At 42.3% G+C, this 26,197-nt stretch overlaps 2 protein-coding genes across 9 annotated transcripts in view; one reads left to right on the forward strand and one right to left on the reverse strand.

The window, feature by feature from the left end:
* Nucleotides 1-658: 658 nt before the first annotated feature.
* Nucleotides 659-20,635, reverse strand: PRR14L (proline rich 14 like). Of its 3 annotated transcripts, none has more exons than XM_040080662.2 (9): nucleotides 20,590-20,635; nucleotides 18,826-19,318; nucleotides 17,676-17,757; nucleotides 10,146-16,479; nucleotides 7,188-7,256; nucleotides 6,254-6,422; nucleotides 5,848-5,954; nucleotides 4,839-4,910; nucleotides 659-4,217 (listed from the first exon to the last, which is right to left on the reverse strand). In XM_040080662.2, the coding sequence occupies exons 2-9, from the start codon at nucleotides 19,273-19,275 to the stop codon at nucleotides 3,941-3,943; spliced, it is 7,560 nt and encodes a 2,519-aa protein (XP_039936596.1). In that variant the 5' UTR covers nucleotides 19,276-19,318; nucleotides 20,590-20,635; the 3' UTR covers nucleotides 659-3,940. The 3 variants fall into 3 exon arrangements, with proteins under 3 accessions (XP_039936596.1, XP_039936597.1, XP_039936595.1); XM_040080663.1 differs by having other exon boundaries at nucleotides 6,254-6,350; nucleotides 10,146-16,482; XM_040080661.1 differs by having other exon boundaries at nucleotides 10,146-16,482.
* Nucleotides 20,636-21,018: 383 nt separating this feature from the next.
* Nucleotides 21,019-26,197, forward strand: part of DEPDC5 (DEP domain containing 5, GATOR1 subcomplex subunit) — a 39,215-nt gene continuing 34,036 nt past the window's right edge. For 5 of the 6 annotated variants that reach the window (XM_040080472.1, XM_040080475.1, XM_040080476.1 and 2 more), the window contains exons 1-8: nucleotides 21,019-21,155; nucleotides 21,748-21,865; nucleotides 22,582-22,669; nucleotides 23,328-23,374; nucleotides 23,723-23,808; nucleotides 24,596-24,679; nucleotides 25,332-25,381; nucleotides 25,850-25,919. In XM_040080472.1, the coding sequence (XP_039936406.1) occupies nucleotides 21,808-21,865; nucleotides 22,582-22,669; nucleotides 23,328-23,374; nucleotides 23,723-23,808; nucleotides 24,596-24,679; nucleotides 25,332-25,381; nucleotides 25,850-25,919 (483 nt within the window). In that variant the 5' untranslated portion in view covers nucleotides 21,019-21,155; nucleotides 21,748-21,807. The other variant, XM_040080473.2, reaches the window with a different exon arrangement.

Below are 26,197 nucleotides of genomic sequence, written 5' to 3' on the forward strand. Positions count from 1 at the left end.
CTTTCTTTCCTGGAGCTTCCCTGCCATCTGTGGGGCCTGTGTGACACTGCACTCGGGAGAAGGGAGTTCGGAGAACACGGTGAAGAAATGCATCTGGCAGCCTAGCTTTGCCAAGAGCAGCCTGCAGCTGATCAGGAATAAATTAAAAATCTGGGTTATACACAAGATTTTATGGGTTGGAAAGGCAGGGATGTTGTTTTCTGACACAGACATTACAAATGCTTACTAGGCCTTGTTGATGATCTCGTGCTTCAGCTCTGATTCACAAACATCAGTGTGCTGCCCTGCACAGCCTGTGGTTCCACAGCCTTGAATCTCAGCTGAGCTGAGCTGAGCTGAGCAGAACTGTCTGTGCTTCCTGTGCTCCCTGGCTCCTGCTACTCTGCCATCTGAAGAGATGGATGCTGCCTCAGTTCTCTGAATAGTAGATCTTGAAATCTGGCTTAAAATCTCCCAGGCTGGGATGAAGGAATACCAAACTGGTGCTCTGTGCCTCAATAACAGCACTGTTACTTAACAGTGCTGATCTCGTTGGAGATTTGACCTTTCCCCCTACATGCAAGACATTTTATCATGCATATTTACCCATGCAAGCCCAAAGGCCTTAAAAACCTGAAAGGTTCTCAGAAAAATTTATTTCCATAAATTAAAAACACACACAAAAGAAACAGTAAAATTTTAGATTCACACAATATTGAACAGAAACAAAATGCCAAGAGCATGATGGAGGCTAATGGCACAAGTGTACAAATTCTCATTGAGCTATTTGTTAACTTGATAGCATCATACAGACTTTTAATCCACAGTTACCATCCATATTCTAGAAAAGCACCTGGAACATAATATACCAAAGGCCCACCTGAAATAAAATACAGTGAATGAGAACTGCTTGCAGGAAATCATATCCAGCAAGTACCAGAACTCAAAGCCAGCCAGGCAAATGCTGTACCATACATTAAGGAGCCTTAGCTGCTCCAGTCATAGCATGATGAAAACTACTTTTTTCTTCCTTTTTTTCTTTCTTTTTGAAAGTGATCTTTCTATGTCTAACAATCAGCAAATTTAGCAAAGAGCTGCCTGGCTCTGCATAATTTACTACTAAGAGAGGACATGGCAAAAGCTTAGCAATCCTTCTCAAGCTGTTCTAGTCCTCAGTCTCTGAAGTACTTTCTGTGGTAATACAAAAACATCCTCACTGGAGTGGGTTCACTTAATGAAAAGGCAAGAGTACATATCCTCCTGCTAGGGATGTGTGCAAGACCCCAAAAGATGAATCCTCTACACTTTTTTCTTTCAATTATCTGTGACAGAAGCAGCTCAGAATGGCAAATGCCCAGCTTTTGCCCAGTCATCACTCACAGTGTACAAGCAGCTGCCACAAGGAACATGGCTGTTCCATGAGTGCTGTAAACAGGAACAGAGGTGGGAAAGGAAAAAACCATAAAAGTGCACAAGCAGGACTGACACCTGTATGCTGGAGGGGGGAAGAGATGCTTGGTCTCCACTAGCTTACATCATCATACAAACACTAAACCAAAAGAGAATAATGCTGTGTATTTGGGTTTCCACAAACTAAGGTCTGGGAGAAGCTAGACGACTGCAACATCATTTTGTAACTCCTCCAATTACTGTAAACCAAAGAGAATTTGAGTGTTTTCTTTGCTCTGCTCTCTCTGCTGTAGCTTAATAGAAAAAAAGTTTAGAAATCTAATTGAGAAGCAAGAGAAAGCAAGGAAGAAAATAAAAAGAACCCCACCCTAAACAAAACAAACAAAACCCAACATAGCCCAAAGGAAAAGACTCAACACATTCCATATTTTGAAGCACATTAGAGTTCTGAACGTCTCCTGGACCCAAGTCTCTTCCCCCCCACCCCAATCTTTATTTCCTTGAAAGCCCCAGTAAGGTTACAGCTTGTGTCCCAGCACTGGAAGCCTCCCATACTAATAGAAGGTGAATGAATGCTCTGTAACAATCCCATTCTATAGCATAAATTCATAAAAATATATCTCTCACTCTTGCTACCGCTTCCGACTAGTCAGTAATGGGGCTAATAAGCCAGCATAGGGAAACTTTCAAACATTTTTAGGAGGCAGTTGACCTTTGTTTTTTAGGGATTTCTTTTTACAAAAATAAAGAGGATCAATTAGAATGTTCTACAACAGCCCAATAGGTTAACCAGAAAAATACTATGTCAATATGTTCAAAGTTTGCTTTGTTATTTTACCCTCAAACTCCAAACACTACTACTCTAAGTGTGCACTCCTCTCTTTTCTTCAGTCTTCCTGATTAAAGATAATTAGCCTTCAAAACAAGAATATAAACTTTTAGAAATCCCAGCACATAAGCTGGGAGCAAAACAAACCCAGATTAGATTTCTTTCAAGACTCAGGCACACACAGTGTAATAATCCTCTTCCATTTCTCTACTCTCAAAGCTCTGAAATTCAACAGATTGCTTATTAACATTTAGTTTTCTGTTTGGTCAGTAACAGAAGTCGTAGAGCAACAGAAGAAAATGATGGTATTTGCAGCTCTGCATTTATTGGGACTTTATAAAAATACCCACCCACTAGATATTTGCTCAATTTGACGGTAAATAGAAACTCTGCTATATGGGTAGATAAATAAGAAAGTGCAAGTTCAAGTGACAAGTGTAAGAAAGAACAGACTAATTAAATTTGAGCATCCCAGCAACGACAGCTTTGCCTGAATAACTTCTCTAGGCACTAAGGGACAGAAATTACCTGAACTGCAGCTAGCACTGGAATTATGCTTCAAGTTAAGTTTAACAGAAGTTATGCCAGAAAGGAGCTCTCTGCCTTCAAAGGTAGAGCTGAGAAATTGCCCAGTGCTGCATCAGATGATTGCATACGGCCTTACATAATGAAAACAATTTCCACATACTCAGAGGCTCTTTGTACAACACTGGCTATTACACACCAGTGCTGTACAGAGAATGTCTAATTATGAGCTACAGGAACTGTAAATCTAAAATGGTAAACCCCTCCCCCTTCTTGTTGACATTAAAATCAAGTTAGTATGAATGGAATTAAAATAACTTTAAAACAAGTATCAAAGATTTTGCTGGTGTTCCCTGCATGCAGCAGCTCAGCTCAGTTAAAAATCTCTGCCTATGTATCCTGCAGCTTAACATCCTCATGGATAATTACCTTTTCCTCTGGAGGAGAGGTTGGCGTCAGCCAAGTAAGTAAAAAAATCTGTTATTTGGGAAAAAATAGTACTGGGTACCATTTTTACTTAAAACATTACTTTTTTGAGTTGAATCATGTTAAAAGAAACATATACAAAGTGCAAGTTATTTAAAGTCTAATTATGTGGGGCTTCTGCTGCCTGGAGCCAGAAGGGGCAAAGAAACTTAGAAGGAACCTTCTAAGTTAACAGAAGGAAGAAACAATTGAATGCAAACCTAGACAGCTACTTGTAATTATAAAAAGGTTAGTGGTATATCACGAATGTGTTTGCTAAACTTTTTCTTTATCAAACACCATATCTCTTTTGTCAGCTTGTTAAAAATAGCCATTACAGTAACAACAGCAGACTCAAATGTGCAAATGATCTGGAGTACAGAGTTCTAGCATCACTGAAGGTGCACTACTCCCTCCTTGACACTCCTACTCTACCCCCAAAAGATATTTAAACATAATTAATTAAATATAAGCAGTAATTTCCAGAGGTTGAGAAAGGAAGGGTAAATTTCATGTGGCTGTGTTACACTCAAACAGGGACTTAAAAGAATCCCTCCAACAGCATTTAAAAACAAAACAAAAAAATAGCACCTTAAAGAGGCTCACAGCCAAAAACTGATTATCAGATGTTAGAATAGAGTGGCAGAGTAAGGTATGAAGACATCAGTAGAATTCTCTCAAGAAGAAAATACTAAAGAAGCTGACTGGACCATTTCCAGCTAAGCGTCTCCCTCAGATGCTGGAGGCCTGCTCCTGCTCAACCTCCTCTGCAAAAAAGGCTTCAAGGTCCATTAGCTTCTGACTCAGAAGAACATCTAACTCTGCACTCTGCAGTGCAGCTCTTTTTGCTCGGGTGAAGCTACCCACTGCTTTGATTTTGCCTCGTGTCTTTCTTTTCCGGGGAAGGGTAAAGTCCTGAAACTCTAGAATCCGCTTTCTCTTTTGCTGGCTGACAGAGATCAAGTGTCCATTTTTCTCCTTGGGCTCCTCAAAAATTGTTTCCAAGCTCCTGATAAAAGCAAGAACAGAACTCATGAATACTTCAGCAGCAGGCACCTTACACTGACAGGGATACTGGGGGATTTCATAACCCAGGTAAACACACTTTTAATTTTCACAGCCCCTCCACACCTCTTGTAATGTTACCTACACCTTACACCTCCTACGATGCACATTACTGCCAGCTGAGTTACTGCTGCACAGACACTGGAGTAGGATCTCTTTGTATTTCAGTTCAAAAGCACAATTATAGAATTCTGATTTTACAGAATAAATAGGTTGAACATTTGATGACAGGTCATTATTGTTAGTATTTTAAAGAACATGTAACTCTCTTTGAATTTTGAGATGTACCTTACTTCGATGGAGACTGGAATGAATGGATAGATGAAAAAATATACAAATCCATACTTACCCAGCTGCAAATTCTTAGTTCATATTCTATTTCACTTTTTCCCATCCAAACAGTAAAATATATTATTTTCAATTAAATTTTCTCCAGCAGTTTAAACTAGATCGATTTTAAGAATGTATCTCCCTCTTAGCTTTCATATACCTTTCATCTCCTCTCTCTCCCCGTCTAATTAATTTACATTTATCTTACATTTTCTTATTAGGAAGCAGAACCAACCTGGCAGGAGGAGGGGACTTATAGTTCTTGTTTGTGTAAATTTCTTCTAAACTAAATTCTTTCTTCTTAAGCCTGAAAAAGTAATGATAAATCAAATCAAATCAATCTAGAAGGAAGAATCTCAAAACAATCTCTCTTCACTGTAAGCAGATTTACAAGAAACAAGTACTGTTTGCATTCTATGCCTAAATGCTAACTAATTATGCTTTAACTAATTGGGAACAAGGAGGAATGAAAAATGAGCTCATTGAGTACATAATTTCATACAGCGTTTTTATAAGGTCGATGTCAAGACTTGCCCTTTTTGCAGAGGTCAACGCTCCTTCCAGCATTCTGTGATGCTCTGAAATAATGATGCTCAGAAGGGGAAATCCCCTTCAGTCTTTTGTGAAAGCTGAGAAAAACTCTTACAGTTTAACAGGTTAATACTTCATCTCGAGACTGATTTTAGTTCTTGACAAGTACCAAGCTGACCTCTGAAGCAATGCATTCCTTTGTCAAAGGTGGTACCTGTGTTTAGGACAGAAGTCATACTAGATGAAGAAATGACTAATCTGACCACTATGACCAGCAGTCACACTAGATGACTGACTGGAAAACTTTATCAACATCTGGCACTGTGATTCCCCACACTGTCACTGAACTAATGCTTCCCTAAGATCATACCCCAAACTGTGAAAAACTCCAACACAATTTGCATCAACAGGACTTCCTAACAGATCACTTTATCTCACTGTGCACTGCAGGTGGGCTGATTCTCACTTTATAATGATCAATAAAAATGTCTTTAGAAAAATGATTGCATTGCAGCTTGCTTTTTCACATTTTGCCTAAACTCCAGTCAGTAGTTTTGATCCAGTTGATAGAGCTGTGTCAATCATTTCTTGTAAAGGAAGTAAACATCAGATGTCACTCAGCTGGGGCTGTATAAAATAGTGGTGGTAAGAGAAACATTTATTGAAATGATTGCACTCATATGCTTTGAGTCCACTTCAGAGGTACTGCTCACCTTTTTGGTTTGGGTAGTCCCATTGGAGTAAGGTTAGGGTCTGGCTTAGGAACAGTTTTCCTGATTCGGATCTGTGAGACTTTCTTTGGCCTCTTTTCTGGCTCAGTCTTAAGAAAGAAAGAAAGAAAGAAGGAAGGAAAAGAAAATTTAAAATAAAGGAAATTAAACCGCAGTAGTCAACAGAATTCCCTTTTATTCTGAATATACATTATCTATAGAATAAACATTCCTCTCTGGTTTGCCACCTTCTTTTTGTTTGAATCAAAGCAAGCAGCAGCACACAGTAGGATCTGCAGCCTGTTTTCTCTCCTCATCTTTAACAGTTATTTGATAATATCCAGCAGCAGCAGCTTCAGCTTCTGGACAACCAAGAGTCTGAGAGATCTATAATATAAAATAAACTCACTTTTTTCAGTTCTGTTTCATCTTGGGATCTCAGACAGGCTGGAACAGAACCATCTGCTTCATCAAGGGCAGGGATCTGGAGCTCAGATGCTGAAAGCCTGGGGGGAGATGGCAATGACTCTGGAAGTGCATGAGGCTTTGGTAATGGAAAAGGGAATGAAGCTTCCAGACTGTAACAGAGCAAGAATGGAACACGTATAGATTGATACCCAACTGATAATGCTACAGCATTCCATGCTCTCAGGAGATGGCCCTAAATTGCAATATGGGCACAAAAAACCAACACAGCTCACAGAAATCGCCCAAGTAAGTGAACTCTGGGACACACATACAGCCCAAACCTGCTGCAGCCTACACTGATACACCAACTAAACTGCCAGAGTATCTCAACATGCCATTCTAAACCCACTCCTTTCCTTTACAGTATACAGCTCTATTTATCAACTACTGATAGAAAGCGATCAATCCTCCTTTTCTGCCAGCAGATTTCTTTGACATGACTATTAATCATACTTTTTTGTTTACAGATAAGTTTAAAATAGTTTTGATACCTGCCATCCCTACACTTAGGAGGAACAGAAAGAAGTTTCAGCACCTATCATCCAGTTGCTCAGGCAGAAAGGACTTATATCCAAGTAAGAAGTCAAATTTCTATCCAAGTAAGGAATCAATTTTCTATAGTTTCACATATTCATTTCATAAGAAGTGAGGCACAACATGGCTGAAAGTAACAGAACTGTTCTGTGCAATGATCTATGTGGTGTTTGCATAACTGCCCCTCCACTCTTACACATTACCTCACCCACTTGTTAATCAGAAAGCTGTTCTGGGAGTGAACTGCCAAAAGCTGAAAGCCAAAATGACATAAGCAATGGCTTTCTGGGGAAGGTTCTGGTCCCACTACTCAGAATAAACATCAACATCCCGACACTCACCGAATGGCATGGCCCGCGGTCTGCAGTGCTCCCATACTCTGTACAGGTACGTGTGGTAACATGGCACAGCTGGGTCAAAAGAGCAATGAAAAAACAAAACAAAACAAGACAGGCAGAAATTAGGGCTACACTATAAAAAGATGAGGGAAAAATTATTAGTATAAATTGGACTGTAAGACAAGATGCTCATATCAGGAATGAGGATGAAAGACTAAAATGATACAAAAGAAAGCCACATGTGCTGTTTAGGCCACTAGATTTCATTGTCAGGGAAACTGTCCTACTTTCATTTAAAAATGGCAGCAATGGGAAGAGGAAAGGCACAGAAAGGGAGTGAGACAGTAATGAAAGTCATAATTATTTCTACATAATTATTAAAGTCTGAAAATTGTAATTCTTTCTATGAACATCTATATTCCTTATTCAAAACACCAAGTTTTTATAAATAAAGTAACCAAAAACCTTGAGGGATTTGGTTACTAAAGAAAATAGTGCAAAATGGCAACAGTAACAGGTGAAAGGAAGTACTTCCATTAAATTAACTCCCTGTTGCCTCTAACTCCCACAGCCTCCAATACCCTTACTTCACTGGAATAACCAAAAGCCTTTCCATAAGGGTTGGTAATTACCAGAATTCTGTGGCATAAAAGGCAGCACAGCAGCTCTAAATCCTTTGATATTAAGCTTTACTTTTGTGCCTATACTGTTAATAGCAGGAAATCACTTGGGACACCTTTTATTACATTCAACAGCAAATCTTGTATTTGCTGCTCTCTCAAACCAATAGCGAAATGCACTTCACTGTTCTAAAGCAAAGATGTTACAGCCAGACTGGAATTCTGCAAAGGAAATGAAAACCAGCCATGCTGGAAGCACAGGGAAGTCCAACTACACACAAAGAGGTCAGAAAGACCCACTTTTTGTGTCTATCACATATGTCAGAACTGTAACATTTTGTTTCAACACTCCACTCACTGTTCCAGTGTTCCTGGAACCTGTATCAACCTGCAGCAGAACCCTCTCTGCGAGAGACAGAGCTTATTGTTTTATGCAATTTTATACAAAATAGTAAGGACAGAAGGAAATCACTTTAGAAATTTTTAATTCAAATAAGCATTAATTAGAAAAAAAACTTCAGTAAAAGAATGCTTCTATTATTGACAGTGGAAGTCAGGCAGGGCAACTACTTTAGTTCCTTGTTCTCCTGGTTATTAAGAACACTAATTGTGAGTGAAATATTTGAAAGAGAACAAATCTTTTCTAGATGAAAATGGCCTGCAGGGAACTTTTTGATTTTTCTGATTTTTATTTATCTTAAAACAGGCAAAGATTTCAGTCATGGTGGGAGCTGAAAATGCTTTTATACAGCAGCAAACATACCTCTTATATTTACATACCAAACATCTGAATGGGACAGATTTACTTCTGCTTCATATACATAGTTGTAAGGTATTTTAGAGAAAAGGGTTGATTTAAATACTCTCCTTTTGGGAAAAAGGTCACTCATAGCAAAGCATGCAGTTTTCCAATTACTCTTTACATCAGGAATTAAACCCTCTTACACATTAGCTAACTGGATATGCTGTCCTGAGCTGCTGAGGAGCCTGCAGACTTAAGGATGTGGGAAAACCCCCAAGTTCTGATCTTCCAGTCCAAAGACAGCATGCCTCAGCAACACAAAACACTAAATTCACCTCATACCCAACTAAGTTTTAAAAATAGGCTTGTTTTTAACAATGTGTTATTTTTAAGTTTAGTGCTCAAACTGTACTTTACTGGTATGAATCACTTTCAGAGTATGGAATGAAAATGGAAGCAAGTCTGATAGAATGTGCTGCAAGTTGCCTCTATGCCATTATTCAACTTAATTGTTTTACTGCAGACAACTCCAGAATGGAGCAGTGCTTTCATAAGCTCACTCACACCTCTGGCAGACATTAGAATTTATATTAACAAGTGATAAACTTTTAAATATGTTACCCATTTATACAAGGCAAAGTGCAGCATTGGTTATCTGGCAAGATTTTTGGTTACACTTGTGTTAATCTGTGACATAGGTTAAATTCAACAGTTCTCTACAGACTGCCACACTAATCAAAACAATTAATTAAATAGACTTTGCTACAGTGCTCATGAGCTCTCTGTCTGGGAATTGCAAGGCAATGAAATCAGGGACTGAACTGCTCTCTGTTACTGAGGGATAGAGGGCAAAGTCTTTGCTTGAGGGCATGCAAAAATCCTGTAACAGAGCTAGGAACCTCTTTCATCTTATTAGCAAAATGATCTTAAATACTCATAGCAAAGTAAGATTAAATATGCAAAGTAGATTTCAGTCCTCTTCCCACTCATAACAAGATTTAAAGAGAAAAATTCATTACCAATATTAATTGGAGCTACATTTGCTTGTGCCAGTGTCACATATGAAAAGCATGCATAAAGATGTTTCAATTAGCATAGAATGGTCATGGAAGACAATTAAAAATGTTACTGAATGATATCCCCCACCCTTTACAGTTCTTCCTAACCTGATATTGAGCATTTTACAGTGGTTCCAAGGAGTATTTGTGGCTCAGACCTCTGAAAAAAACTTTCCTACCTCAGAAATCCAGTTCCTCTGCAGTCACTCTGAATAGACCTAATGAAGTAGCTCACCTTTTGCATTATATACTCTGATGCATGGTGTGTATATTTTGCAAGGGAGAAGAAAATAGAGTTAGCCATTCTGCCAAAACAGCATAGTATTAAAGAAGTGAAGGCAAATATATTTAAATTCAGCTAACAGACTGTTCTGTAATAAAGGATCTTCCACGCTGAGCCATTCCTGGAGCAAAATGTGTAGATCTGGAACAGGAGAAACTGACCCTCCAGTGCAAGCTGCAATTACCCTCTCCCTCCCAAAAAGGAGCAAGTATATACCCTGCACATATTTAATCTCAGAAATAAGTTGATGGGTTTTACCTGTTCTCGATGCCCACACTTGGCTGCCACTTGCAGTGACTGGAATGGAGAGGAGTGATTTCGGAAGGACGGGCAGAAGGACCATGCTGACTCCATATGGACAATACCCTGCCCAGTGAGTAGGGCAATGAGGAGACGAGGTCATCCGATACACACCTCGGGTACCTGGCCCCTTTCAAACCCTGTGCCAACTGCGATATGAACAGTCTCTGGATGGTAGGAATATGACTGGTTAAGTTTCTTCTTCTTGTCCAAATCCTGTAACATCCAGGGGAAGAAAGTGCTAACACTGTATGAAGGCCAAGCATGGAACAACCTCCTCTTCTTCCGGCTACAGCGTTTCTTCCAGGGTCAGGATGAACAGCAACAGTCCTGGGGGTTGTTGTGGAGTGAGAGGAATGAAGCTCATTATTTACACTGGAATCTTCCTTGAAAGCTGTTGTATCTGAACAGCTCTGAGACAGGAGAAAAGACAAAGTCCACTTTGAAGCTGGTGCTGGAGTTTCTCTGAAAACTGGGCTGTGATGTACAGAGTGCTGGGGTGTAATCCCTCTGAGGTCTGTCACAGGACTGGAGTCCAATTTTATGTGAAAAGACATTGGGAAAACTGAGGTGTCCAAGAAAGAGGTTGGAGGCGTGTGGCTTAAGTCAGAAGAAAGTATTTTGGTAGTTTCTACGGGATAAAGTGCCAAAGGCCGAAAGCTGAACATCTTGGTGCACCAGCTGTCAGCCCAGCGTGAGTGTACGCTCCTGTTAATGCAAGAAAAGGCTTCCAAGAGATTTTTAGATCTACATTGGCTGTACCTGTCACCCACTGGAAGAATTTCAGAAGAATATGGCAGAGGTTCTAAGTTACGGTTGCTTTTGGCAGGGGCCAGGAGCTTGCTGGCCATTGCAGACAACTTTCTCAACAATGCTGGTTCTTTGGTACATTTTCTAAATTTCAAGCTGTTCAACAAACTGCACCTCTTGGCCCTCTGCCTTGGCATATGCGCAAATGTCATGGCTGTTTCCTTTTCCACTTTCAGTGGTTTACATGGAAAGTACAAAGATTCCAGAAGCGTGTTTTCCTGTTTAGGGAATATTTCCAGGGGAATCTCAGAGAAAGGTGAACTTTTATTTTTTTTGATTTTTCTTACAGTTTTTAGCTGACACAATGTGGGAACTTTTTTGCATGTCCTTCCAGGTTGTATTTTTAATGGAAGAGGTCCTCTTAGTTTATTTGTAGTTCCTCTTCGCTTATTTGTAGTTCCAAAGGCACCAGGGATCCCATCATACCCTAAATTAAGGTTCAGGTTTTCCATTTCTGAATCCTGAGTCTTCAAAAACCGCGAACTAATAAAATCTGTGGTAATCTTTGGCCTTTTAACTTCTTGTAAAGTGCTATATAGTTTATTTTCGCTGCCTCTTACAGCAGAAGTCTCCTGTGAAGTGCCTCCAAACTTCGCATTTCTAGATGTTATCAACTCAGCTGAAGAGCTGCATAAGAGTTCAGAACTGTGCAACATACTTGGTTGCAGTATGATTTTTGCTTTCTCCTGATGTTCTAACTTGTGTTCTTGTGCCTTGCCCAACTGATGAACTTCGATCTTTCCATATTTCTTTTGTTTAAGTATTTGAAGCTCCTGTATTTGATCAAGTCTCTGTGAACCTAAAGCCCCATTTTCCTTGCAAACTGCATGAGCTGGTACTTTGTCCTGGCCTTCTGTTAACTCCTTTACGTTATCTTTGTTCCGTGCATTTAATTTGTAAGGCACACACGCTTCACTGCAAACCACACAGTTCGGGGATAGTTCTTTGCAACTGTCTGATAGTGTGCTCAGAGGTGGAGAAAATGTGGGCGTTGTATCATCCTGCACTTCTGGGACAGCCTTTGTGTCAGATACAGCTCCAGCCTCACAATCATGCACAGTTTCTGGAAGTGCACTGGTGCCTGCTAAGTTTGGGAGCTTTGTATCATTTTGTCTTTCTTTTGAAAGATTATTTAGTTTGGATCTTGGGATTTCTTCTAAAACCTTTCCATAATTCTCAGTCCCGAGGGGGACTATTTTGCTACCAGACTCTTTAGAATCTTCCAACAAGGCCCTTGGACAATCTTTGGGCAACCTTCCTCTAGAGGCTACCTCTTTCCCTATTTTCTCTTCTACACGGGTATTCTTAAATTTCTCTTCACCAGGAGGACTTTTTGGTGAGCTCATGTCCATGTCTTTCACAGCTGGCGTGCAAAGTCCTTCACCTTTCAGACTTTCTTTGCTGTGGGCACGAACTCTTGAGCTTTTGGCACCATACAGACAGCCAGCTGCTGATTCATTCCCTGAAGATGGAACCTCAATATTGCTGGATTTTTTCTTCACAGAAATTGTTACAGAAAGAATTTTTCTCATTGAAGTATCATTGTTATTTTTTTTGTCTGAAGATGAAGTATCTCTTTGTGTATTCTCAGATGACATACACAGCTTTTCTTTCTCAGGCAGAGAGATGTGAGAGTTCAGAGCTGACATTGTTTCTGAATCCACCTGAGTCTTATTAGAAGTTTCTTGAATGTCAAACTTTTCAGAATGGGATGCACTAATTCCCCTTTGATCATCCGTTTTTTTACCAGGCTCAAAAGTTAACTGCCGACAAGAGTTATTTAAGATAGGAGTTATACTCAGACTTTCTCTGTTTTCTGTATCTGAAAGCACATTTATATTTTCCAGCTTATCTGTATTCTTTAATGTCCCTTCATCAGGAGAACTTTTTGGTGAGCTCATGTCCATGTCTTTTACAGCTGGCGTGCAAAGCCCTTCACCTTTCACACTTTCTTTGCTGTGGGCACGAACTCTTGAGCTTTTGGCACCATACAGACAGCCAGCTGCTGATTCATTCCCTGAAGATGGAACCTCAATATTGCTGGATTTTTTCTTCACGGAAATTGTTACAGAAAGAATTTTTCTCATTGAAGTATCTTTACTAAAAACTTCAGCTGAAGATGAATCACAATTATCGTTTTGTGTACTCTCAGGTGACATACACAGCCTTTCTTTCTCAGGCACAGAGATGTGAGAGTTCAGAGCTGACACAGTTTCTGAATCTGCCTGAGCCTCAACACAAGATTCTTCGATGTGATACTTTCCAAAATGAGATGGACCAATGCCCCTTTGATCATCAGTTTCTTCACCAGGCTCAAAAGTTAAGTGTGGGTGAGAGTTATTTAAGATAGGAGTTATACTCAGACTTTCTCTATTTTCCGTATCTGAAAGCACATTCCTATTTTCTGGCTTGTATGAAAGACTCCCATGAATTGATGAAATGGGCAGAAATTGAGCACTAATTGTATTTTCCTGGTTTTCCACCAACCACTTCATCTTTGGCAAAGATTGCTGTGTTTTGTTTCTTGCAAACACCAGCTCTGCTTTCTCTTTTGCACATTTGATAAAACGAGTCTGCTGTGAGCAATGTGGTCTGCCATCAGAAAAGTTTTTTTCAAGAATTCCTTTATTGTTTCTTTCACATCTGTTCTCATGTTCTTGTAGTCGAATTGTCTTCTCTTCAATTAGGTCACTGATGGAATCCATATAACCTGAAGACTCTTTATTTTTCACACCAATTAAAGAGTCCAAACCCATTATATTCCCTTGTAGAGCTCCTCCAAACCTGGCTGCTCTTGCATATTTATGGTCTAACAGAGGCAGCTCACCACCTGTTTTCAGCAGAACCTCTTCACTGTGATTAGGACCAGTTTTATCTCTTTCCACAGAACCACCCATGGTTCGTAAGCCAGTTTTTGGTTGGTTGGTTAAACTTTCTAAATGTAGCTCACTGCCCAGCACTGGGACATCAGACTCACTCTGACATGGATGAAACTGATTTCCCACTGGACAAAGGGTCTCTTCCTTTTGGCCAGCACGTTGTGTTGGAATGTTCACCTTGTTGAGTGCTGGGCGTGGATCACAGGTCAAAGTGCTACACTTGCAGGGATCAGCTGTGAGCAATGGCATTTCTTCCTGCTCACCTGTGTTGAGTTCTCTCTTCCGTGGGCCTAACAGAGAGTTGTAAAGTCCAAAATTATGAGCACAGGTGTTCTTCTTCAAATATCTGATTAATAGCTGTTCACTAGCCTTATTTCTCTGATTGCCTTCAGGAGCATTTGGGGAATCCATAGCTCTTGTTTTATCAAAGTCATCTGTCGGGGAAGTATGCATGCCAGTCTGTTCTTTTGCCTCGTCTCCATCACAAACAATTTCACTGCCCGTTACTTTACAAAGATCAAATCGTTCCACAACCTCCATATTGTTATTTGAAATCTCATCTCTTGCCAAGGTAGCAGTAGACTTCTCTGCAGTGTATGCTGAGCAATGCATGTTTTTTCCTGTGGAAATGTCATTTATCCCATGCAGAGCTATACCTCTGCTGCCCCAGTCATTTTCACAAAGAAGAGATCCACGTGCCAAAGTGCCCTGTGCTTCTGGAAAGATGATTGCCTCTTTACTGTTATATCCTGATGAAGACTCCCCTTCCAAATTATCATTTTTTTCAATCTTATCAACTTCAACACCGAAAGAATGACTGTTCAGGAAAACTTCATCCACACATGTACTCCCTGATAAAATACAGGAAGTACTGGCAGCTGTACACTGTTTTTTTATACTCTGATTATTACAAATCCACGTGTGACAACGTTCATTTTCTAAACCAGTGACCACTCTCTCTGTATTTCCTGCAGAAGATTTTATGCTCATTTGGGATACTCTGCTTGTTGTATTAGGGTTATCAAAAGTCATGGAATTTACAGAAGACTTGGATTTGTATTTATGAAGCAAAACTTCAGCAACTTGCTTCGCTGTTGTTCCAGAAGTGCCAATTAATTTTTTTCTAGACGGATTATCCCAAGCCTTGTCCCTGCATGGAAGTTTATTAGCAGTACAAGGAAGACACTCATTATAACGAGGTTCTCTTGATTTTTGTAAAACAGGAGGTAGAGTTACATCTAGTGTATAAAACAAATTTGTTTTGCTCCCAGTGGATAAGCTGTCACTACCATCAGCTTCTGCAGCTCCAACTAAATCACCAGCCAACTCTTCTGATGTTGTATTGCTCTCAGATTCCTTTTCAAGCAGTTGTGCCATGGGTGAGTCTTTTTCTAGCTTGGTATTAAGATCAAGACAGCTGTGGTTACTGAGAGGAGGAATTTTATAGGCAGTTCTATGAAAGCATATGTCTCTCTGCCCAGTGTCATGGGAAGCAATGTTACTCGTTTCCATCCACAAACAATTTTCTTTTATATCATTCTTGCATGGGTCACTGACAGAGAATTGCCACTGGTCCTTTTTCAACTTAACACCTTCTGGTGGGAATATTTTAAATTTTTCTTTTAAGAACTCCTCAGCAGATGAAGCAACAGAACTAAAAACTGGAGAATGACAATGCTCAGAATTAGCAGCATCTTGAGGTTCAGGCCAGGTACAAATTTCAGTGTTACCTCCCACAGCAATTTTTCTCCGGACTTCAGCAGGCTCTTCAGATTCAGAGCTGTATGATTTTCCTATAGCAGCATTTAATTCCCTAGGATCAGTTTTTGCACTAGATAATCCTTTGTTCCTTACCGCTGAGATCTGCTCTAGTGATACAGATGTGGAGGTTTGGTTTTCTAAAAACCCAGTTCCATGATCATAAGGAGTGTGATGTTTGATGTTTTGGGGAAGGTACTTCTGGGGGGTTTCATTGATAATTCCATGAACTGCAGATCTGCTTTCTAGTGGCACATTGCCAAAGTCCAGATAACAGATGCTTTTCAGAACTGGACATGAAACTTCAGAATTTTGTGTGGAGAGTGTTCTACAGCTTTCTGCTGAGAACAACTCATGAGGTCCATTTTGTTCAGGTACAGAACGCTTAAAGTAGTCATAAGCATCATTTTCTTCATCCTGCTGACAGGTCTGGCAGTCAGCAAATGACGTCCTGAATTCATTTAGAGGATTTTGTCTGGGTAACTTTTCTTCTCTAATCTCCAAAACAGTTACACCATTCCCCCCTGGTCTCAATGGCATAGCAGCATGGGCTTTTGACCCACTATAGTCTCTTGTTTCTTGTGGATGAACTGTGGCTGCTCCAATGTCCATGACTTTTAAAGGCTCTAAAAAACCTAAGATGCTGGTTTCTGAAACCCCAGCTCTGGCCATGACTGTGTCTACATCTGGGCATTGACTGCTCTCAGGTGGAAGACCTTTACTCACTCTGTCATTCCTGTATCCTGCTTTACTAAATATCCTAGTCCCATCAGCCTTCATACCTTGTACTTCTTCAGTGAGCTTTGGCAGAGCTTCAGCTGTCACCTGAACATTTGCTTGCCTTTCTTCTGCATAAGAAAAAATTAAAGCAAATCAGAACCATATGCTAAATATAGAAGGCATTCAGCTTATTAATTATCTTTTGTCGTTGTACACAACACTCCCTGCAGTGTTGGTTACCAAAATGTTCTTAAAAGTGAGAATCGATTCTCACAATTTTACTACAAGTTTTTAGAGAAAAAAACACACTACTCCACCATAAAGCCAACAAAGACAATCCTTTTCAATACAGACATTCCTAGTCCTGTATATTTCAGATTCCTCTAATATCTCACTAGGTGATTGCAGATCCTGTAACTTAAAACATAGGAAGCCATGGCCAACATTAAAATAATGCTTATATGTAACATCAAAATTCAACATAGGCTGGGACTTGATCTGCTCCAGCCTAGAAATATGGCTGTGCATTGTGTGACCATTTCCATTTCTTCTTCCTTGCAGACATGTCTGTCAGTAACTCATCCATAGGAAAACTAGACATATCTCATCTGCCCAAGCAATTTGGATTATTCAAAAACTTTTTCCATAAAATCACAAAGAAAGTGCTAATTTAAAAAAAATTACAGAATATCTTCATACTCAAAACTTTACAGGAATAATATTTACTCAGACTTCTGCAGATCTTTTCCCTATTTTCTAGTAAGCACCAAGACTAGATGGCATTTGACAGCTAAACAGAGGTTTAGGTAAAAATAGCAGGCAGGGAAATAGAAAATAATTACTATATGCAGGCAAAGTGACTAAAGTACTTGGAGCTAGAAGATTATGGAGGATCATAACGAAATTAATAATTACTTTAGCTGTCCTCTTTCTTTGGATTCTGCACTTTTAATTTAATTTTTTAGAACACTCAAAAACAAATGAGTAATACATATATATATATATATATATATATATATATATATGCTATTACTGCTCCATCTTTGAAACAAAAGGAAATGCAAAACATCTGCTATTAACAACCTCTTCTGCTTTGGAAACAAATAACTAAAACACATCTACAGAAAAGGTCTTCAGGCAAGTACATACCCTGCCAGGACAAAGTAAAACATTGAGATTGTTCTAGTTACACAGGGTAATACTTTCTACCATAAAACAAAATAAATGAGCCATCCTACAATCACTCATCCATCTTAAATCAACAGTAAATAACTGGGAGAGAAGCAGGGGCTGGAGAGGGATGTACAGCCAAAATAACTACCTGTGTTCCTCAGAAATCCTGCAATTTCAGTGCAACAGCTTCTCAAAGACTTTGCCCCTTGCTTGTTCAAGTGATGGTCCTCCTGAAACAAGACAGAAATAGCAGTGGAAATGGTTAGATTTTCTCAAGTGTGTCATGTCTCAGGGACTGCATCTGCTCGGCTGGGTTGGTTCAGAATAAGAAATTCACTAAGAAACCTCCAGAGATACCAGCCTTGGCCAGAGCAGCCTTGCATTGCAAGGGCTTCACACAAGCACTAAGGATGTACCCCCCAAACACCTGTATTCAGCAGCAATGAAGTCTTGTGATGTGGCAGCTAAAATGTAAGTACACAGCTTAAAATGCAAATCGTTGGAAATTGGAATGAGAAGAGTAATCCAGCCTCCAAGTCTAGTTCACACCCCCAAACCACTACCACTAGACTTCTGGGAAGATGTGTGCATTTTCTGTCTCTATTAGAACTTGCCTTCTAATATTCCTTGGGCTCAAAACCACAAACCCAGGAACAGATGATCTAAATCTGCCAGCAAAACCACCAAACCATGATCCCACAACCAAACTACCTGCATTTAGAAATATGTGAAAATTCATCTTGGAAAACGGAATGACTGTAAAGAATTTAATAATTTAAATTTCACGTAAGTGATAAATCTTTTTTTTTTTAATATATTCCAGATAAACATCTATCAAAATTTGGAATTAAACACATAGATTATTTTAGTATTATGCGACACCCAATAATTAAGGTAAAACGCTCAGCTGTGCACCTTGTTCTGTTACATAACTGCCTTACACCACTTAAACAATATTTAAGCAAGGGAAAACATTGATATTTTAAAATACTGCTGGTCTACTGAACTACAGTCTAATTTTTCACTGGACCCACAATAATCCAGATACTGACACACACACACCCTGGACGTGTCCAAGGCCAGGCTGGACAGGGCTCTGAGCAACCTGGTCTAGTGGAAGGTGTCCCTGCCTTGGAACAAGATCACCCTCAAGGTCCTCTTCCCACACAAACTATTTTATGACTCTATCTTAGAAGACACAAAAAAGAACCAGGAAACCCACTGCCAAACACACTGCCTAGTGGCTCTAACCCTAAATTTAAACTATCACGCAGGGATTCATTTCTGCATTCACTTACTTGTTCTGACCAACTTTCCTGCAGAATTGAAGGACGACATTCAGCATGACAGTCCGCAGCACCTCGTGCCTCTTTATCTTCTTTCTGGTATTCACCACCAGAACAGTCTTGTTTCCTCAAGTGTCTTTTTCTGCTTCTTTCATCCTCTGCAAGGTCTCCAGCCTGTAGTAATTCTTCAGGAAAGGATTCTGCTGGCCCATGAGATATCACCTGGAGCACATCACCCAAGCCCTCTGTCTTCTGGCAGAAGTTTCCTACGGCAGAAGTCCATGGCCCATCCCTGTGTGCCAGCACGGGTACTGGCCCATCAGATTGTGCATCCAGTCCGAGGCTGGGCCCCGGCACTGCCATGAGTTCCGTGGAGATGCTCTCTGGCAGTCCAGTGTACAGCTCCTCTATTACAGCAGACACAGAAGAATCAAGGAGAGACTCCACCCCAGATGAGAGCATCAGGGCTGTTGAAGATCAGTTGCCCTGAGCTTTTCAATTTATCCTAAAAATAAAAGCAATATTAAATCAACGAACACTGGATTAACCATAGAAAACCCTGAGCTGGAAGGGATTCTCAAGGAACATTGAAGTCCAGCTCCTGGATTAGATTAAAAGGAAAAGCTTAATTCCTCAAGATTCAAGTATATATGTTTAAGAAAGATACTTCCAAATATGTCTTTAAGAAAGGTGCTGAGAAACATTTGAGTACCTAAGGAAATGCCTCATGAACAAAAGAAGAGAGGAAAGCCAAACAGATATTCCCAAGCCTCACTCTCACATTCAAACATCTCCCTGCAGATTTAACCACATCTTCTGAAAAACCTGAGAAGAGGTTATAAGGCAAATCATTGGGGCTTGTATCAGACATCCTCCTCCTCCACTAAAACTAAAGCATCCTTTGATTTCCTGGGATTTTCATGAGTTTCCAGTCTTTGGAAAAAACCTCCAACTTTTCTTCTCATTCCCTGCCTCAAACGAACACTTTCTAAGCCATGAGCCAGCAGACTGTGCCTCTGAGCTTCTCTTGTGTGAGCACCTGACACGCAGCTCAGAGGATGTGCCAGGACACAGCCCCGGTCCCGGATCCTCTTGGGCCCAGCACCGAACGCCCCGAGCGCGGCAGCTGCTTCGTGAGCACGGGCCGGGAGCTCCGGCGGAGCTGACACTGCTCCTGTGGGCACCGGGAAAACCCTGACGTCAAATCGCTCCTGAAGGCTCACGGACAGGAGCGGGCTGAGCCAGGCCTTCAGTGGAGCATCAGTTCACTAAAACACGGGCTGATCGGCCGAGCGTTGATCTCCGCTCCTTAAGCGGGAGCAGCCTGTACAGGAACAGGCGAAACTCGCACCCGCCTCCTGGGAACACGCCGGGCCACTCATCCCCGGGAGAGCATCACCCTCCCGGCGATGCCGCCCCAGCATCGGCGGCAGGACCGGGGGCCACCTTTTGTTCCAAGCGCCGCGGCAGCGCCCACAGACTCGGCCCCGAGCTCCGCTCCTTCTCCGCGGCAGCAGCCCCCGCACCGGCCGGCCCCGAGCGTCCGCTGCAGCAGAGATCGCCGCTCCCAGTAATTACACAACCGCCGGTGTCGCGCCCGGGCCGGGCAGGGCTCCCGCCGGCCGCTCGGCCCCGCTCCAACTCACAGCCGGCGGCGGCGGGCGCAAGAAGCGGCTCCGCGCCGGGACACCCCCGCGCCGGGACACCCCCGCGCCGGGACACCCCCGCGCCGGGACACCCCCGCGCCCCGCCCCGCGCCCCGCCCGGTGCCGTTACCTGAGCGGCGGCGGCCGCCGGCCCCGCTGCGCGCGCCCGCCGCGCCGCGCCCCGCGCGCATCACTTCCGCATCCGGCGCCGACGCGCGGCCCCGCCGGCCCTGGCTGTGGCCCCGCCTCCGGCAGCGCCCCCCGCAGGGCCGCGCCCCCTCCCCGGGGCGGGCTCCCGCCGGTCCCGCCCCCCGCGGTGGGCGTGTCCCGCCCGCTCCTTCCCACGGTGGCGGCGCGGGTGTCACGTGGCGCGCGGCCCCGGACGCGGAAGTGCCGCGCGGTGCCGCGGGACGGGCACCGGCGGGTCAGGGCCCCGCGCTCGGACGCTCCGCGAGCAGGGGCGAGCCTGCGCTGCGCTGCTCCGCTCGGCCGTGCCTCGGCACGGCTGGCCCCGGCTGCGCTGTCCTGGGGCTGACCCCGGTCGCTCGGCCCGCGGCTGCTGTGGGCAGCGCGGAGCGTTAAGGCGTCCGAGCTCCCTTCGCGCCCGGACTGCGCCGTTCCCCGCGGTGTCCTTCCCCCGGGGCTCTGGCCCGAGCCGCCGCGCTGCTCGCTCTGCGCTGCTGCCCCCCCGTGCGGGTAAGGACCCTGGCGGGCCCGTGTGCCAGGCCACCCCTCGCCGCTGCTCCGGGCAGGAACTCGGGTGTCTCGGTGGGTTTCTCTTCTCCTGTAAGCGAGAGGCCGTATGGACGCAGCGGTTCCGTAGCTGCTTAATGACTGTAGGCGCGGCAGCGGACTGTAACTGCTTGGGTTTGTTTGCTCTCCGCTCCGGCCCAGCTTTTCGTAGTGTCCCCGGTGCGGGGCTGCCGGCTCGCAGCACCGAGAGGCGCTTCTGTCCAGACCTGCATCAGTTCCAAATTACAGAGTTTGTTATAACAAATTTTGAGTATATGGGTTTTGGTTTTTTTCCCACCACGACTCTGTAGCTCGATAATTGACTTTCTGCCAAGCGCCTCTGCAAGCTCAACCCTTTAATCTATTTGAAAAGCACACTTTTAGGTCCCTCTCTCCTTGTGCCTGTACCTGTAGCTGCCCCGCACTCTCCTCGCTGGGCGCAGCTCTGCCGCGCCGCGGTGAAATCGACTGGGACAACGTGCGGTGTTCCGGGCAGAACATACACGATGGTTTTGCGCTGACAAGAGATCTGTGTTTGCTTTAATTTCTGTGTTAGATATGCAAGATGCCTTTAACTGTCTTGGCTCAAAACGTCTGAGAGGAACTGGAGCTCAAGATGAGAACCAACAAGGTGTACAAGCTCGTCATACATAAGAAGGGATTTGGAGGCAGTGGTCAGTATCTCCTAACTCATACACTCACTTAATTGGAAGCAGTTGTTGTATCGATTGTTTTAACAAAAGAATGAAGATAGAACGTTGATGTAACAAGCGGTACTGCCAGGCAGAGTTTGGAAAGCTCTTTCTAATAACAGGATGCAGCAAAATAAATGAGCGCTTATTGGAAGAGACCAAGATTGTATCCAAAAATAAAAATGCTTTATTTTTACTTCCTCCCCTTTTGTTGCAATGCTTTTCTCTCAGTCTGGTGTTTCAGTCACCTTTAATGAGTGTCATATATGTCAGTGACTTATGACTGCACATAGATGTGTTTCTGAGCACTAATATCAGTGCCACTGATTGGAGTGCTCCCTACTTCCAGGCTTACAGCACATTGATGAATCTTGTTCAGATTCTGTAGCTGTCTACTTTCCTGCTGGTGTTTGTTGTATGAAGAGTACAGAAGATGATCCTGGTTGCCTAAATAGGGCACAGTCTTTTGCAAACACTTCTTTCGTGGAAGTTCTGTTATTTGAGTTGTTTGTGCCTGCAGGAGTGGCTGCTCTGAAGTGGCGGGGTAGGGACCCTGTCGTGGTGAGCAGAAAGCATTTTGCTGATGTGTTCATCTTGGTTTGGTGTATTTATGCATGCTGAGCTATTGTATGCAAACATGCAGGTGTCTGTGTTTAGTATATATCTGTTCACTGCCCTCATTCATTTATGTCTTGTAGATGATGAGCTGGTGGTGAATCCTAAAGTATTTCTTCAAATCAAGCTGGGAGATGTTGTGGAAATTGCACATCCCAATGATGAATACAGGTGAATTCTCTTTGCTGATACCAGTGAGGTTGGGCACTGAAGGGATCTGTTCATGTGTAGTGGTTTCTAGAGTGAAAGGCTCTTAGGGCTGACATAACTTTGCTTCAGGATGCTGCCATGATTTTCTTCTGCCTAAAGAGAAGTAAAGAGGTTAACTTTAGTGAGAGTGCTTCCCTAAAATTTATGGAATTCTTTGTGTATGGTGTTGGCTTGCTGATCTTCCATAGGCCAAGTAGCACCTGAATATAGAATCAACTATTCTCTTCCTGGCTGTGCAGTTACCTAAGGATTATTCTCCTTTTCTACAGTATATCCTAGGCAAAATGAAAATCTTATTCTTTGTATGAACCTGTTTATCCTGCAGCCTGTATCTGAAAAGCAGCGGTACACTTGTGTGAGGATCTGAGAGGTTCTTGTGTGACCTAGTTTCCTGTTTGTTGTATCATCTTTACCTCTTTACCTTATGACTGTGAAGAGTGTAAGGAACAAGGCAGAGAGACGGGTGGAGAGGATGGTGTATGGAGCTTTCTAGAAAATATTCATGTTTCTCTTTGGCTTATCCTGTGGTCCATGTTACAGAATTGTTTTGAGTATGTGGTTTATCAGAGAGCCTGTTTGTATCTCAACCTGTCTGCCGTTTTTCTCTTCTCCATTCTAGTCCCCTGCTTCTACAAGTGAAGTCACTTAAGGAAGATTTGCAGAAAGGTAAAACTCTAGACTTACACACAGTAAAATCATAGGAAGGGTGACATGACTGGGCTGTACCTGTGATTGGCTAATGTGTGTATTTTAATTTCATAAGAATCAATTCTTAAGAAAATCAATGCTTTGACTGTTTAGCAAGGGAAGGACCAGAATTTTAACACAAAATGGGCAGTTAATTCTAAATCTGCTTTTGTTTGAGTAATGTGGGTATGGCTTAAACAAACCTAGCTTTTAACCTGAAATTTGTGTTTCGTGACAGTCTCACTGTGTTGGTTTTGTACCTGTAAACCATTTGAAAGCTGTTGGGGTCATTCACTTCTCTGCTGTCCTTTCTCGTTCTTGTGGCAGAAACGATAAGTGTGGATCAGACAGTTGCTCAAGTGTTCCGCCTGCGGCCGTACCAGGATGTCCATGTCAATGTTGTTGACCCAAAGGTGTGTGGTTTTGCTATTTTTTTCCATCCATTCCATCACTTGACTCATATCAGAGCCTTGTGACTTTCCATCTACAGCAGTCTTGGGGGGAAAATGCATTTATTCTTTATTGAAATATATTTAGTCTTTTTCCCTAAGAAAATGAATCTTAGACTTTTGAATTAATTGTTAGTTTGTTATGTGTCTCTTCTCTCCCTACCATCTCTGCTCTCTTTTTGAACTCCATGATCCTGCTTCAACAGTGCTTGGTAGATATTTTACGTATTTTTAAATTTCGGAAATGCATGAAAACCAGGCACAGTAAAGACAAACAGAAAGTGGCCTAGTCAAAAGGAGAGCTGTGGCCTGGATTTGCATTATTTGATACCACAGAGCCTCTTACAGAGAGGCGTTTCCTGTAAATGTCCCAATATTAAAAGAGCTGCAGTCAGAACTTACATTCTGCACAAGACAAAAATCTGCAGGGAATGAAGCTTCCTTGATGTCATGAACAATGGCAGTAATTTGTTTTATTTCAGCTTCCAATCTGCGCTGAGACTTGCAGTGCAGGTTTAGTCCTTGGGCTTTTTTTGGTCACTCACAGTTTTGCAGCTCACAGTAGTTAAGGTGCATGCACAACTTTGTTATTTATTTGTATGGGCTTCCCATTTATCTTGCAGTTTTAGGGATATTGACTTGCTTTTAGATGGCCCTTCTTATGACATTTGTTTATTAAATGAACAGATTGGCAGACTCTACTTAAAAACAACCAGTAAAATCTAAGCAGTGTTTTTCATCCATTTCCCAGGAGGTGACCTTGGACTTGGTGGAGCTGACATTTAAAGATCAGTATATTGGGCGTGGGGATATGTGGCGACTGAAGAAGAGTTTGGTAAGGCCCCTGCTGCCCTTGGGCAGGGTGCAGGTGATGAACCTTGTATTTTGCTTCCTGGGAAAGGAAAGAATTACTTTACAAAATGCAGAGAACCAAAGACAAAGATAGTGCCAGCAGCTCCTGAGGATCTTGTGCCGTGAGTGGCACGTCAGAGTTGGAGAAATGGATGTAAAGCAAATCCCATCATTTCCTACTCCACTGCTATAATGTTGTTTACTGCCTTGAGCACTGAAAATGCTGTTGAGAGGGGTTTTTTTGCTTATGTTCTGAATTTTAATGCTTTACTACATTTGGAGGGAATTGAAATGTTTTTCGAGTAGAAGTATGCTGAAGTGTCCCCTCTCTGAGAGCATCACTTAATGAGCAGCTATTAGAATATCTTCTGTCTGCATCTCTGAAGTGCAGTCTTTGGCTCCTCTGAGTGCAGTGAATTAGGCAAATGATCCCAGTCAGAGCTTATCGGTGTTAAAAGTGGATTTCTGTTGTCTATTATGGGGGTTCTGTAGGCTGAGCTATTAATAGTCACTGCACTGAATAGATTTTGTGACTTCTGTCAGAAAAATCACGTTTGAGTGCGAGTGTTTTTTATGTACATTGTTCTCACTCTGAGCATGCTCTTCTTCTAACACATGTAACTCTCCTTTCCTAGGTCAGCACATGTGCATATGTCACCCAAAAAGTTGAATTTGCAGGTATCAGGTCAGTGCCTCTTGTTAATTCTTTAGCTTCATGAGTTTTAAGTGTCCAACTGGAGACTCTTCTGTGAAAAATTCTTCATGTTTCATTGTTCTCTTACTCATCTACAGATTTCTGTCTGCACCATGGTGTGGGGGAAGGCTTCTCATTGGAGTGAAAGAAAATAATAGTAGGACAGCCAGCTACACTCTGATGAAGGCCAAATAATTTTCTTTTTAGCTCTTAGAATATTTGCCCCCCTTCCCAAGCTGTGTTAATAGTTCAGAGGTGATTATTCAGTTGCTTTTGGGGTGACTTTTGACAGGGACAAGGAAATGTGCAGATGCAGAGGGAAATGGCTGTTTGACGTCTTTTGGGTTAAACATCAGGTTTTAACCAAATAAGTCATCCTTGAGTGCAGATTTTGGTACTTGCTCAAATACCGATTCTCTAATCTTCATATTCAAATGTTCTGCACTTCTTTTCTTCCAGGGCCCAGGCAGGTGAACTGTGGGTAAAGAGTGAGAAAGTCACTTGTGGATACATCAGTGAGGATACCCGGGTAAGAGTTCAGGAAACAGGGGGAAAGCAGTTTTTCCCTTCCTTTCTTTGCCAGGATTTTTGTAATTCCATCTTGCCTGTAGGTTAGTGAGGATCATTGGAATTGGCTGCGTTGTAAGGTAAAGAATGACAAGTTCAGGACAGTGAATCATAATTCAACTTCAGCTCTGCTATGCTGTGCTGGCAGCACTAGGAATGACTTGTTAGAGAGGAAACTCCCTGTGATGCAAAGGCCACAGCTGTATAAGTTGCTATGCAGTTAACCTCTTCATTTGGGCC

This window comes from Hirundo rustica, chromosome 17 (genome assembly GCF_015227805.2).
Source record: "Hirundo rustica isolate bHirRus1 chromosome 17, bHirRus1.pri.v3, whole genome shotgun sequence".
NCBI classification, from domain to species: Eukaryota; Metazoa; Chordata; class Aves; order Passeriformes; family Hirundinidae; genus Hirundo; species Hirundo rustica.

Excerpts from the sequence above, each read along its gene's own strand:
- PRR14L (XM_040080661.1), bottom strand. The coding sequence starts at position 19,275 with ATGCTCTCATCTGGGGTGGAGTCTCTCCTTGATTCTTCTGTGTCTGCT. Across the intron at positions 4,911-5,847 it reads GGACTACCCAAACCAAAAAG|GCTTAAGAAGAAAGAATTTA; the intron begins GTGAGCAGTACC and ends TTACTTTTTCAG. Across the intron at positions 4,218-4,838 it reads AAGTCCCCTCCTCCTGCCAG|GAGCTTGGAAACAATTTTTG; the intron begins GTTGGTTCTGCT and ends TGCTTTTATCAG.